The sequence below is a fragment of the Pelophylax lessonae genome, assembly GCF_965119305.1.
Source record: "Pelophylax lessonae genome assembly, chromosome: 2".
In the NCBI taxonomy this organism is placed as follows: domain Eukaryota; kingdom Metazoa; phylum Chordata; class Amphibia; order Anura; family Ranidae; genus Pelophylax; species Pelophylax lessonae.
The window spans coordinates 673,589,044-673,603,722 of NC_138769.1; the positions used below are offsets into that span (position 1 = coordinate 673,589,044).

General features: G+C 46.4%; 1 protein-coding gene across 1 annotated transcript in view; it reads right to left on the reverse strand.

Moving 5' to 3' along the window:
* ARHGAP42 (Rho GTPase activating protein 42) overlaps positions 1 to 14,679 on the reverse strand; it is a 531,819-nt gene that overhangs the window by 97,545 nt on the left and 419,595 nt on the right. Inside the window, exon 7 of the mRNA XM_082244686.1 lies at positions 11,134 to 11,238. Coding sequence (XP_082100812.1) covers positions 11,134 to 11,238 — 105 coding nt within the window. The remainder of the gene's footprint in view (positions 1 to 11,133; positions 11,239 to 14,679) is intronic.

A 14,679-nucleotide genomic window follows, 5' to 3' on the forward strand; every position in this document is an offset into this window, starting at 1 on the left:
TGGGCCCTGTGCTCATTGCCCGGAACTGTGGAGCTCGATTGGCATTTGCCATTGAACACCAGAATTGGCAGGTCCACCACTGGCGCCCTGTGCTTTTCACAGATCTTAAAAGGAGCATGCCCCGACATTGTCAGGCATGCATACAAGCTCATGAGGGCCATACAAACCATTTTTAGTTGCTTCAATTAAATTTCATCAAAATGGACTAGCCTGCTGCATCATTTTTTCACTTCGATTTTTAGGGTGTCTTTGAATTCAGCCCTCTGCAGGTTAATCATTTTCATTTCCATCAAACAATGTGGCATCCGTATCATAAGCACAATATTTTTTCCCATTGAGATCTGATGTGTTTTCACTGCTTTAATTTTTTGAGCAGTGTATAATTATAATAGTATATAATATAATTAATATACTGTATAATTATAATATTGCCTGCAAAAACAGGCTACTTTTCATCTAATATAGAGGTCTCCAAACCTTCTAAATGTAGGGCCAGCTTACCATCCTTCAGACTTTATGTGGGCCTGATTGTGGCCAGTGGGGATATAAAATAGGGATGCAGCTATACCTTTTTTTTTTTACAAGTACAGATATTTTTTTTTGGTACTTGCCGAACAGTGGCGGCTGATGCTCAAAATTTTTTGGGGGACGCAAACAGAAAAATGTAATAGGCATTGCTTTGCGGCACAAAACGCTGTAAAAAATTGCGTGACTTTGGGGGGGGGGCAGCAGGAAGGGGAGCAAGTTCTCCACCATAAGGATTGGAGGGTCCCAGTCTTATTCCTGCTCTGTTATCTTCCCCTGAAAGGCCTGAAGCAACTGGCCAATCTCAGCTGTTATGCTTGTCAGGTATTGTTGCTACTTCCAATGCTTCTGCCTCATCCTATGTCACAAAGGATGACTTGGCATCTGCCTTGGCTAGTTTGGAGGGTAAAATAGCCACAATGATTGCCTCTGTATCGCAGGGGGGAAAGAATTTGGATAAATCTGCCCCTCCTGAGTCCGAGCCCAGCAGGGATCTGGCTGAGCACCTGGACACTCAGGCCTGAGGGGCGACCCATGGGTTAAAGTGGGTAGAGGATATTGAGAAAGTAGCTGTGAACGACCTGGAAGAGGGGCAGGCTGGAGATTCCTCTTCAGAGGAGTCAGGCTCTGAGGAGCCATTTTCAGCATCTCACTCTCAAAAGTTGCTGATTCAATCTCTTACCGAAATGGTCCAGGCTGGTATTAAATTGCCTCCCTTGGAGGTATCAGAAGCCTCCTTCTCTTCATTGGGCTCCTTACGCCCTCAGCAGAGTTCCCAGGCTTTTCTTTTACACCCTCTACTGGAATAGCTGGTGTTTGCGCATTGCAATCACCCTGATAGGGTGTTTATGCCTCCAAAAAGGATTTCCTTGATATATCCTATGGAGGAAAAGTTCAAAAGAAAGTGGTGTATGCCTTTGGTGGACGCTGCTATTTCTTCTGTGAATAAAAATTTAACCTGTCTGGTTGACAATTACTAAAAGCCTAATTTGCCGTTGCTGGGTCAGCGTTTCAGACAGCAGTAGCGGCAATAGGAATTTGCCAGTCCTTAAAAGATCAATTTAAGGGGTTGGCTAGGAACCTGCCTACCCAAGGGGAAACTACTTAGGAACTGGCGGAACTTCCTTGTGCCTTGTCTTTTGCAACAGATTCTCTCAAAGGTTCCATTCAACAGGTGTCTCGCTTTGCACTTCTCTCAGTACACATGAGCAGGGTCTTGTGGCTGAAGACTGGGTAGGCAGAATTGCCATGTAAGAAGTTACTGATGGGATTCCCATTCTATGGGGAACATCTATTTGGTGAGGATCTGGATAAATATATCCAAAAGATTTCAGGTGGAAAGAGTGGGCTGTTGCCTGTTAAAAGAACGAATAAAAGGGGGCATGGCCTGGCGCAGCATAAAGTGAGACGCTGGTGAAGTGAGCTCCGCCGGATCGATATCCTTACCTGAATATCCTGGGGTCCCACGGCCGTTGAACACCCCGATTACACTCACCTACCTTCCGGGCACCCGCGGCGACATGTCCCCGCCGAAAAAACCCGCGGAAACGGTGGCAAAACTTGATAGATTCCGCCGCCAGGAGAAGGACACTACATCCCAAAATGGCGCTGCCCAGGAACACGAGGCAGGAGCGGCGGCGGGACAGGACACTGCCAGGGTGCTTGAAGCGATATCGGTCTGCCAGACGACCCTCACCGCTAAGATCGAGGAGGTCAAGGTGGACATATCCCTAATCAGGCAAGACATGCAGAAACTTAGGGAGCGTGTCACTGAATCTGAGCACAGGATCAGCGGGCTTGAGGACTCCCTCCCCCCCCTGCAGAACACCACAGACAGGCTGCAGCAGCAAGTACATCAAATCCTACAGAAGCAAGACGATATGGAGAACAGGCTGCGGCGCTGCAACTTACGGTTTATCGGCTTGCCTGAGGGATCAGAGGGCGCTGATCCTACCTCCTACCTTGAAAACCTGTTGATCCAAACCTATGGTAGAGACTCCCTATCACCCACTTTTGTGGTGGAACGTGCCCACCGTTTGTCGGGCCGCCCGCCGCCACAGGGAGCACCGCCTCTCACATTCATAGCAAAGTTCCTAAACTACAAGGACAGGGACGCTATCCTGCGACTGGCACGGGTGAAGGGGAACATACCGATGGGAAATGGAAGGGTTGCGGTCTTCCCGGATTTTTCTGCGGAGGTTCAGAGGCGGCGTAAAAGTTTCCAGGAGGCCAAACGCAGACTGCGTATTAAGAACTTGAAATATGCCATGATGTTCCCGGCTCGCCTCAGGGTGGAAGGAGAAGACAGGGTGCACTTTTTTGAGGACCCAGAGTCTGTCATCACCTAGCTGGAGCACCTTGAAGCCCACGGATGAGGGGGTCGCTGACTTCTCTACCCGACTATCCCCTGTGTTGATACCTGGCTGCTATGAACTGACCTGTCTACTGCCTGGAATCTTCCTGTGTGGAGTATCCTAAATCGCATCCTTGGAACTGTCTACTCTCTTCATGTCAACTTTCTCCTGTGGACTAGGTCTGCTATCTGGCCTCCCTCGGTGAGCCACCGGTCTGCTGTCAAGATTCATTATCGCCGCCCGGCGATTACCCAGTTTTTGCCAGCGGACCCATGATCAGACGCATGTTCCGGCGGAGCGTTGCAACACCAAGTTTGCCCCTTTTTTGTTTTTGTTTTTTTTTTTCTCCCCTTCATCTCCTTTTTTTCCTTCCTATGTTCCATTTGCCTTTTCTCCTCATTTTTATTTCTTCCGTCTGCGCCTCCTGCGGAGCGGACATCTCTCACGGACTGTGCTGCCCAGCGAATTTTTTTTCGCCCCTTGCACCTGTAGTATCAGGTGTATGTTCCCTGTTTCATTTTTTTCTACCCTTCAGTATGCCCCTGTTTGTAACTGGTCGTGCCGTCCCTCTGTGCACAGCGCCTTTCGGGGGGCTGTGTTTGACGGGCGAATGGACCCTGCAATCCTCCTTTTTTTGGTCCTTATGCTGTGTTAAGACTGTCTCAGGGACTCTATTTTTGTTGGTTTTTTTGGGGATCCAAGCCCGCACGAGTTGGGGATGGTGCAGGGCAGGGTGGGGGGCTGAAGTTTTGCAGTTAGTACAACAATTTTGTATATACAAGTACGGACATGTTATTGATGTTTTCACTAAGGTACCACTCGTGTATTTTATCATGACCATGATGTGCCCTCTGTGGCTCCCTGTCTACAGCTGTCCTTTACTGGGTAGCGAGGCTGTGACTGGGATCCCGGGAGCTCAAATATTTGTTTGTCTGGTTCAATGGGTACGGCCACCTTGAAAATTTCAACGTGGAACCTACGGGGTATGAGGGATAAGATTAAGAGGACGGCCATATTTAACACTCTCAAGCAGCTGCGGGCGGACATATTGGTATTAGTCGAGACGCATCTTGATGGCGGTATGCAGCTGTCACTCAAACGCCCATGGGTGGGGTGGGTCTACCACTCGGCTTACACCTCCCATTCCCGAGGAGTGGCTGTATTGGTGGCGAAGCCCATTCATTTTCAGCTTCTGGAGTCTCATGTCGACCCTCATGGTAGATATATTTTTCTACGGGTCTCTATATTTGGTGAACCTATGCTCATACTGGCTTATTATATACCTCCTCCGTTCTGTGGCTCTGTCTTGCTGGAGGGCTTTACCTTTATGGCTCAGCACCCGGCCTTGCCGGCTGTGTGGGTCGGTGACTTCAACAATGTCCTAGATCCCACCCTGGATAGACTAGGTACCGCACTCCAGCCACGGGCCACGGTCGGCGGCACTAGATTTGCCAGGATGATGGATAGTTTTGGTCTTCAGGACACGTGGCGTGCACTGTACCCCTCCCAGCGATCGTTCTCCTGTTTCTCGGCCTCCCATCATACTATGTCTAGAATTGACCTGATACTGGTGTCCCGGCCCCTGCTCCCTAGATTACTTAAGGCTGGGTTTTCCCCTAGATCTCTGTCGGATCACTGTCCTTATTGGGTGGTGTTGTCTTTGCCCCACAGTCGGCCGCCGCTGACATGAAGGCTCAACCCGGCGTGGTTGACCCTGCTGGCTGAGGACGGCGGGCTTGCAGACTCCTGGTGTCAGTTCTTCGCAGACAACGACCGCACTGCCTCCTCGGGGGCCGTGTGGGAAGCCTTCAAGTTGCACGCCAGAACCACCCTGCAGTCTCGAGTCAAGGCTATTAAGGCAGACTCGGCGGCGGCCTACTCCCGGGCAACGGCCAACCTCGCCTCGGCCGAGAGCGCTTATTTGGCGGACCCGTCTCAGGCCAATGAATCACAATACAAGCTGACATCCAAGCTGGTGTCCCAGTTAGAGTATGAACGAGCGAAGACGAAATTATTCTTTCAGAGGCAACGACTGTTCGCTCATGGCGAACGTGCGGGAAAGCTTCTTGCTTACCTAGTTCATTGTGAGGACCGCCCCCGGTTGTAATCTCCCTGACGACTGATTGTGGCGCTCCCCTGACCGACCCCCCACAGGTTGCGGACAGGTTCTGCACTTTTTTCAGTGACCTTTATACCTCTCGTGCCCCAGCTGACCAGCTTCGGACATGCACTCTTTTCTACAGACGGTCCATTTTCCGCAGTTGTCACCCGAACAAGTGGCATTGTTGGAGGCGCCACTCACCGAGCATGAGATTGCGGAGGCTGTGTCCAGGTTCCCTAGATCGAAGTCCCCGGGGCTAGATGGACTCCCAGTGGAATTTTATGCCCAATACTCGGAGCTCCTTTTACCCAAGCTCCTGGCACTTTTTAACCAATTCTTTGAAGACCGAGAGCTCCCCCGACAATGAGAGAGGCGCTGATAGTTCTTATCCCTAAGCCAGGTAAAGATCCCCACCTTCCGGAATCTTATCGCCCCATCTCCCTCTTCCAGGTAGATGTGAAAATCCTTGCTAAAATTCTGTCTATCCGCCTCAATCAAGTTATACTGACCCTCATCCACCCTGATCAGGCAGGTTTTATGCCGGGTAGGAACACTTCTTTTAATCTGCGTCGCCTCTTCATGAACCTTCAAGCCGATCATGACAATTCAGGGAGGAGGGTTGTGGTGACACTGGACACGGCCAAAGCTTTCGATTCGGTTGAGTGGCCCTTCTTGTGGGCATGCCTCGGGAGATATGGCTTTGGACCTAAATTCACGAGGTGGGTTCAGCTACTATACAGTGCGCCGGTCGCAAAGGTCCTGGCTAACGGATGGACCTTGTCTGAGTTTTCCCTTTCCAGGGGCACCCGTCAGGGGTGTCCCTTGTCCCCCCTGCTCTATGCCCTGGCGGCGGAACCTCTAGCAATTGCCATTAGGGACCACCCTGATATCCGTGGCTTCCGTAGAGGCTCCCTCACGGAAAAGATCAGCATGTATGCAGATGATACCCTGCTTTATCTGGAGGACCCGAATAACTCCCTGCAGTCAGCCCTTTTCCTTATTGAACGCTTCGGGAGATTCTCCGGCCTCCAGATCAATTGGGATAAAACACAAGTACTCCCTATAGACGTTGCCCCTTCAGCAGTGACTCCTGCGAACCCGTTCCTTAAATGTGTCCCCCGGTTTAAATATCTGGGGGTACAGGTGACAAAGAACCCGCGGGACTATGTCACGGACAACATCCAGCCTCTGTTCCCTCTGATAAAATCCAAAATTCAGGTATGGTCCAAACTGCCCCTGGGGGTCATGGGTCAAGTAAATTTGATCAAAATGGTTCTCCTCCCCAAAGTATTATATGCTGTGTGGCACTCCCCAGTATATCTAGCCCTGAAACATTTCAAACAACTGGAGTCGCTCCTCAAGGCCTTTGTCTGGGGATCGAGCAGGCATAAGATCTCATGGAGGAAGCTTAAAAACCCAACAGATCTGGGGGGTCTGGCGCTTCCGGATTTCAACCTTTACTATCTGGCATCGCAGCTCTCCCAGATGTTTCATATTGACAAGACTGATAGAGATAGGTTCCTGATCTTGTTGTGCCCGGCGTGGACTCATCACTCCCAGGACCCACTGACTGCCATATTACGAGGTACACGGGGAGCGGTGGAGCAAATGGACCCTGCGTCCTTGCTCTTCCATTACAGCCGGGTTTGGGAGGTGGTGATGCACAGGCTCCAGGGCCCTTCCCTTCATGACTCCACCCCACTGTGGCACAATAGGTCTCTTCAGGAGTTCTGCTCACTGCCTGACTCCTCTTTGTGGAGCGGGCGGGGTGTGTTCCTGTTGAGACATATAATGGCGGGGGGTACCCTGAGGTCTTTCTCCGACCTGCGAGAACAGTTCTCCCTCCCTGCCCACATGTACTATAGGTATTTACAACTGACCCATGCGTTCCGCGCCCAGTTCTCCGGGGCTCCGCCGAGCCTGGACTCTGTGTTGCTACTAGACCTGATCAAATGCCAGGAACCTTCTCACTTAATTTCCCTGTTTTACACCGAGCTGCACAAGCCCTCATCTACTGTGATAGCATATGGCCTGAAGGACCGCTGGACTAGGGAGGTAGGGCCTATAGAGGATGAGGAATGGGGAGAGGCGCTGGAGACCTGTCGGCAGGTGTCACCGAAATTGTCGGATAGACTTACCCAAACGTTTATTATCCATCAGGCCTACCTCACACCTATCAAACTGTCCAGGTTCCACTCTGACCCGAACCCTGACTGTCCACTTTGCAAGGCGGATGCGGGCACCTTTTTCCACCTACTTTGGAGCTGTCCTCGTATTGGAGGGTACTGGCAACAGGTGGTGGCCTTTCTTCACGATAAGATGGGTTCTCCTATACAACTGGACCCCAGGCAGTGTCTCCTTGGTGTTTATCCGGACGGGGAGATGAACAAATTCATGACTATCTTTCTGCAGGAGACGCTGTTTGTGGCCAGGAAATTAATAGCCAGGACATGGATGCGTAGTGACCCTCCAACTTTTAGTGCATGGCTACGGGAGGTTAACACCATTGTCCCCTTCCACAAACTACTTTATAAGCATAGGGGGAATCCTGCCAAGTTCGATAAGATCTGGGACAGATGGGTGAGTTGCCCGGACACCAATGTATAGGATTGTCCAGGATATGGCTGTTGCCACACTGGGCCCTGAGTTCGCATGTCCTCATACCATTGCATCAATATTTGCTACCGGGCATGAATGGACTGTACCTAACATACCAGATGCATATGTTCCTCACATGTCATGATGATTGTTTGAAGTGAAATGCCTGTATTGTTGTACACGATTTATGATGTTGGCTGTTAACCGTACTGCTTTTTTTCATTGCTATCCTGTTTGTACTGCACTTGTTTTTCAATAAACTCGCTGTTTGGAAAAAAAAAAGAAGGAATAAAAATCCATCTTTTAAGGTCCCTAGTGTTCCTGTGCCTCCTAATATGTTGTCTTCCAAACAGTTTTGACGGCCACAGCCATCAGAGTTTAGGAGACCTCAGAGTCAGGGTCAGAAAAAACCCTGGGTCCAGAGGCCTGCCAAGACAGGCTCCAAGTCTGCTTTATACGCCCCCACTCACACGGGTGGGGGGAAGGCTTCTTCAATTCTCAGAGGCTTGGAAATAGGTAGTACAGGACAGGTGGGTCTAGTCCGTGGTGGCTCAGGGATACAACATAGAGTTTCGGGAGTTCCCTCACTCCCTCACAGTTTCTAGGTTCAAATGTTCCCACAAGTCCATTCCTTGTTCCAGGCCCTAGAATGCTTGTGGGTACAGGGTGTGATTGTGGAGGTTCCGACCAGTGAAAGGTTCACAGGTTTTTACTCAAATCTATTTACGGTGCCAAAACCAAACGGCGAGGTGAGAACCATTTTGGATCTCAAAACTCTGAACCAGTTTTTGATCGTTCGGTCCTTCCACATGGAGTCAGTTCATTCAGTGATAGTTTCTCTGAAGGATGGAGAAATTTTGGCATCAGTAGAAATCAAAGATGCATACCTGCATGTGCCAATTTTCAGGCCCCATCAAAAGTTTCTGCGTTTCACAGCGGGGTAGTGTCTTTTTTAGTTTATGGCCTTGCCATTCGGCCTAGCCAAGGCTCCCCGGGTGTTTACAAAGGTCTTAGCCCTATTATCTATTTTCTTTCAGAGACCGATAGCGACACAATTGTTGGTGTGAGCATTTCTGCAAGGTGTGATTCGCATGGTTCCGCCGGTCAACCCGCCCTTATGTCCCTGGGACCTAAATCTTGTGCTCTCTGTGTAACAGAAGCAACCATTTGAGCCAATCAGGCATATTCTCTTGGTTCTCTTGGTAAGGAAATTTGCTTTTTTTTTTGGTTGCTGTAACCTTGGCTAGAAGGGTGCCAGAATTAGCAGCCCTTTCTTGCAAGGAGCCATTTTTGGTCCTGCACCAGGACAGAGTTGTCTTGCGTCCCCATCCAGCCTTTTTCCCTAAAGTGGTTTCCAGTTTTCATCTAAACCAGGATATCACTCTGCCTTCCTTTTTTCCGAATCCTCAAACCACAGAAGAAAAATTAATACATTCTCTCGACGCAGTACGGGCAGTCAAGGTCTATTTGAAAATGTCAGCACTAATTCGGAGCACTGATGCTTTTTTTGTCCTGCCAGAAGGGCCTAAGAGAGGCCAGACAGCAACAAATTAGACTATTTCTAAATGGATTGGTCAGGTCATTGTTCAGGCGTATGGTTTAAAGGGTTAGGTCCCACCCTTTAGGTTAAAGGTGCACTCTACCAAAAGGGTAAGTGTTTCATGGGCAGTGCATCATCAAGTGTTTATGGCTCAGATTTGCAAGGCTGCTACTTGGTCTCCAGTACATACATTCACTAGGTTCTACCAGGTGGATGTTAGAGCTCGAGAGGGGGCTCAATTTAGCTATAGTGTGCTACAAGCAGCAGTATAGATCCTTTTTTTTATGGGGGCGGTCTTGGGATTACTGTGTTTCCCCCCCCCCCTCCCCTCAAGGGCATTGCTTTAGGACATCCAAGATAGTCATTATTATGGCCTGCTCTGTGTCCCGTGATGTACGATAAAGAAAATTGGATTTTTCCTACAACTTACCTGTAAAATCCATTTCTTGAAGTGCATCGCGGGACACAGAGATCCCTCCCCTCTTGTCTGGGATCTTCACTGCTTGCTACAAAAACTGAGTTTCTTCCTGTATGGAAGGGGTTATATAGAGGGAACTTCCTGTCTATTGTTTTGCAGTACATACACCTATAGGTGGCGTTTAAACTAAGAAGTCATTATTATGGCTTGCTCTGTGTCCTGTGATGTACTCCAAGAAAAGGATTTTACTGGTAAGTTGTAGGAAAAATCGAATCATTTGTGATTTGCATTTTTATATAAATATGATTAAATTATTTTAAAAAAATAAATAAATTCAGCTGTTCCCTGCTATCCATAGCTAAAACCACACTAGTACCTAATAGGGCTGGTGTTGAAGATGATTTTGATAGTCTAGTCAAGGGGGTATGGGGGCATATTAGACAACCTGTTGGGGGTATGTAATCATACAAAGCTAAAACATGACTGTTTTAATAGAATATTTATGTTTAATACTCAAAATATTAATTTGCGGACATGGCTGGAAAAGGAAGGGGTGGACACTGTATGAGTGATGGGTCACTTACTGATACCCACCTTCCCCCAATTTTTTCCTCCATCTTAGCCGGGAGTCTTATTCCCCTGAAAGCTGTGTGTTAGCTGGTGTTGAAGCTTAAGCAGGGTCAGCTTTTTCCTACTCCTTGTGTGATAATGTTTAGGGTTGGGGATTGGCCAATCAGGCCCAAAACACTAAATCCTAGGAGGAGGTCATATGCTCCTTCATACCAGGAAGGGTCAAGTATTTACCCATGGCTCCAAGGGTTTAACCTATGTTAAGACTCCTGACTTCAGAAGATCGAAGCAATGGAAAGGTAAGTGCATGAATGGATCTTCTAAGGCTCCATGTACACGGGACGCTGGAAATGGCCGTTTAGGAGCAGTTGGGCGTTTTTTTCAGAAGCCCCTGAACCCATCTACATTTTATCTTATCTGTCCATGTACACCAGGTCATTTACAGTCATTTGCAGGCAGTTGCGTTCAGGGACTGTTTTTAGAACGCAATTATTTGCGTTCGAACGTGTGTTTCCCGGCGTTTCAAATGCACAAACGCGTCCGAACGCGTCTGAACGCGATGACCCGCGTTTAGCGTTCGCGTTTTTCCATTTTAAAGGGGAATAATTTTTATGACCTCTAGGAACGCTTCTAAACGCAAACGCTGCTAAACGCCCGCTAAACGCAGGTACAAACGCGACTAAATGGACGTTTCAAACGTCCTAAAAATTCCAGCATTCAAAGGGACTTTTAACAACGTCCCGTGCACATGGAGCCTTAGAGAAGGACCTAATACTTTGCCCTGAAAATGATATAGCTGTCCAGAAAAATTAATTCTTGGAGCAATGCTTCCTCCCTCCTTACCCTCCAGCCTAACCCCTCCTTTTTGGCATAATGTTTATTATACTATTATACAGTACACAGGGGCTTGCTCTTTAGCTATTTTAATTATCATTTTCAAACCTACTTTTTAATTGGAGTCCACCTTTAAAGAACAAATGCCTTACGTCAATATAAATTTCAAAGGCTCAATTATTCACGAACTTACGTTTTGCAAATTGAATTGCAGCTGCTCTTTGTACGGTGTAAATTCTCTGGCCAGCTCGTATCCCTCATGATAGAAGGTAAAGAGACCCTGGAGGAACGCCAGAAGCTGCGAAGGTAAAAAATAAAAATAAAAAAAACAGGCAATGAATACTCCAGACTGGATAAGGTAAACAGCAGAGCCTCAGATTTACTACAGATAAGCAGCCACTTGCAATTAATGGTATATCATTCGTTTTAAAAGAAGTCGGCTTCAAGGTTCAATTAAGAAGGGGAAAAAAACGTTAAATATGACTTTGGCATGAAGATGAGTAGCCGGCAATTCGTTCCATAGGGAAAGTGTCCTTAAATCCATGATTTCGACTGCAAAGAAAAACGAATGTTATAATTCAACATTTCACCTCAGCAGCCATCCGCAAATAAATTATTTCAAGTGCTCACTGGTTAGATTACAAGATTTTGTTAAGCCTGTAATTGTGAACCATAAATATCGCTCGTCCTCAGCGGTGGAGGACATATTGGTTATCTGCGAGTTGTAAAAGCTGGCAAGCTGGAAAACAACATGCATTTGTCAAGAGGAAGACAGAAAACAAAATACCCAGGGTGGATTTTATTCTGAAATTTGCATCTCTAGAAATATACAAGTCCACAGGAGCACTATTATATTATTATTTTATTTTATTGTATTTTTATTATTTTTATTATAGTTCATTATTTTAAATGTTAAAGCATACAAATACAATATTAGAATATTAATACATATATTTTAAGTAGAACTATAGGAACCATGTTTTATTTCATTAGGGATAGAGCAAAGGTGGGTTATTTATAACCCCGTCAGATTTCTTTTTTGCCATCTGTGTCCCATTGTAGGGGTTTCCCTTCACCTCCTGTCCCATAGCCAAACAGAAAATGAACAGAAATCCTTGTAAATTAAGGGAATCCCTTGGGGATCCCCAGGTCACCAGAACTAGTGTCCCCATTGGAAGATTTCCCCTCTATTACTTTTCTGGGGACAACCCAAAATGTGGGATTTTTTTTTATACTTTCACTTTCAATGATAAGAGTAAACAGGACAAATAGAGAAGGTGAATCTACCTAATGGGGCCACAGACAGCAATAAAAACGGATAGGGGATCTAATCCCTCTCCACTCTATCCAAAACAAAAACACAAGTTTTGCCTTTAGTTAAACCTTAAGGTAAACGTAATGCTGTACATATTGTTTGGTGTATATATATATATACACACACATAAATTTGCAGGGCTTTTTTTAAGCGGGAACATGGGGGAACGCAGTTCCGGCACCTCCAGCACTGAATGTATGTAATAGCAAGGGGTGTAGGGTGTGCTGGAGGGTCTAATAATGCTGAATGCTGGGGAATCTGTTGTCACTGGTGGGGACTTGTTTTTGTGTGAGGGTCTAATTTTGCTGGTGGAGGATCTATTATTGCTGGGGGGGTGTCGTATGTTGCTAGTAAGGATCTACTGTTGAGGTAGAGGTATATTGTTGCTGGCTGCTTGGAGATCTGTTGTTGCTGTTAGGGGATCTATTGATGCTAGCTGCTTGGAGATCTCTTGTTTCTGCTGGAAGGTATATCGATGCTAGCTACTTGGAGATCTCTTGTTGCTGCTGGGAGGGTCTAATGTTGCTTAGTTGGATCTTGCGTTTCTCGGGGTGGTATTTTGTTGTGGGTGGTCCATTGTTGCTGCGTGGGGGGTATTTTGTTTCTGGGGTAGGGTCTATTGTTGCTGTGGTGTTTTATTGTTTCTGGGGTGGAGTCCATTGTTGTTGGGGGGGGGTCTATTATTGTGTGAGGGATCTATTGTTGCTGTGGTGGGGTCTACTTTTGCTGAGGGATCTATTTTACTGCTTTTCTTGTTATTAGACCAGAATAAATTCCATATAAATTATTTAGCACCACAAAATAATACTTGGGACAGTACTGAGAGGAGGGTAGGGGGTGGAATCAAGGCACGGTGCTCAGAGGAGGGTAGACACATGGGGGGGGTGGGGCTCAGAAAGGGAGAGTTCCTGCACCTATTTTCTGAGAAAAAAAGCCCTGTATATGTATATATATATATATATATATATATGTGTGTGTGTATATATATCACAGATTCGGTGAGCAGCACTACAGCATTTGTTTTGTTGATTCATGTGCAAAGCAATCAAGCCATCCCACCGGCTACATATATAGAGAGAAAAGTCCACAGTCCAATACATCTGCAATGTATTTTGGTTTGAGGAAGGGCGTCATCCTACTAGCCCGAAACTGTTACATGATGAAATACTCTGGAATTGTACTGGTATGTACTTTTTGGATGTTTTTCCAATAAAATAAATTATTTGTGCAGCAATCACTGTGGACTTTTCTCTCTATATATGTATATATATATATATATATATATATATATATATATATATATATTCACTATATTAGCAAAAGTATTGGGACACCTGCCTTTACACGCACATGAACTGTAATGGCATCCCAGTCTTAGTCCGTAGGGTTCAGTATTGTGCTGGCATACTCTTTGCAGCTATAACAGCTTCAACTCTTCTGGGAAGGCTGTCCACAAGATTTAGGAGTGTGTCTATAGGAATTTTTGACCATTGATCCAGAAGCGCATTTGTGAGGTCAGGCACTGATGTTGGACAAGAAGGCCTGGCTCACAGTCTCTGCTCTAATTCATCCCAAAGGTGTTCTTTCGGGTTGGGGTCAGGACTATGTAGGCCAGTAAAGTTCCTCAACCTCAAACTTGCTCATCCATGTCTTTATGGACCTTGCTTTGTGCACTGGTGCAAATAATTTGGTTGAGGGGGGATTATGGTGTGGGGTTGTTTTTCAGGGGTTGGGCTTAGCCCCTTAGTTCCAGTAAAGGCATCTGCATACCAAGACATTTTGGATAATTTCATGCTCCCAACTTTGTGGGGACAGTTTGGGGATGGCCCCTTCCTGTTCCAACATGACTGCGCACCAGGGCACAAAGGAAGGCTGAAAAAGACTGGTCTAGCACACTGTGCATATTTGGTTCCTGCATTTCTCTACTATGGCTGCCAAGTGACACCCTCTCTGGTGCTCTTGAAATGTTAGGATTTCATAAATGTGGCAATGGCACATTCCTTGTCTTTCTCTCTCTCACTACAATGCTGGGCAGTGCCTGGTCATAATAAACATGTAGGGTAGTAATTGTCTCACCCATCTTAAGTTGATAAGTTGAAATTTCCACATCTGCTTCTTATGTGAATGCACTAAATGGCACAAAGCTATGCCTCTTTAAATTGTGGCAAGCATTTTATTTTAATTTATTTTTCATTTAAACCAAAAATAGTAATGAATTCTATGTATCACCAACATCTTCTACTAAGCTGTTCAAAAGTAAGAACATAGAAGGGCTATACAGCTAGCATAGACAATAAACACCAATACAATCTGAATACAATCTGAATCAACAGATTCCAAATCTTACAGTCTAAGGCTGGCCATACATTATACAATTTTCTTATTCAATTTCCTTTAGATTTACCTTAAACTATGTAGTGCAAG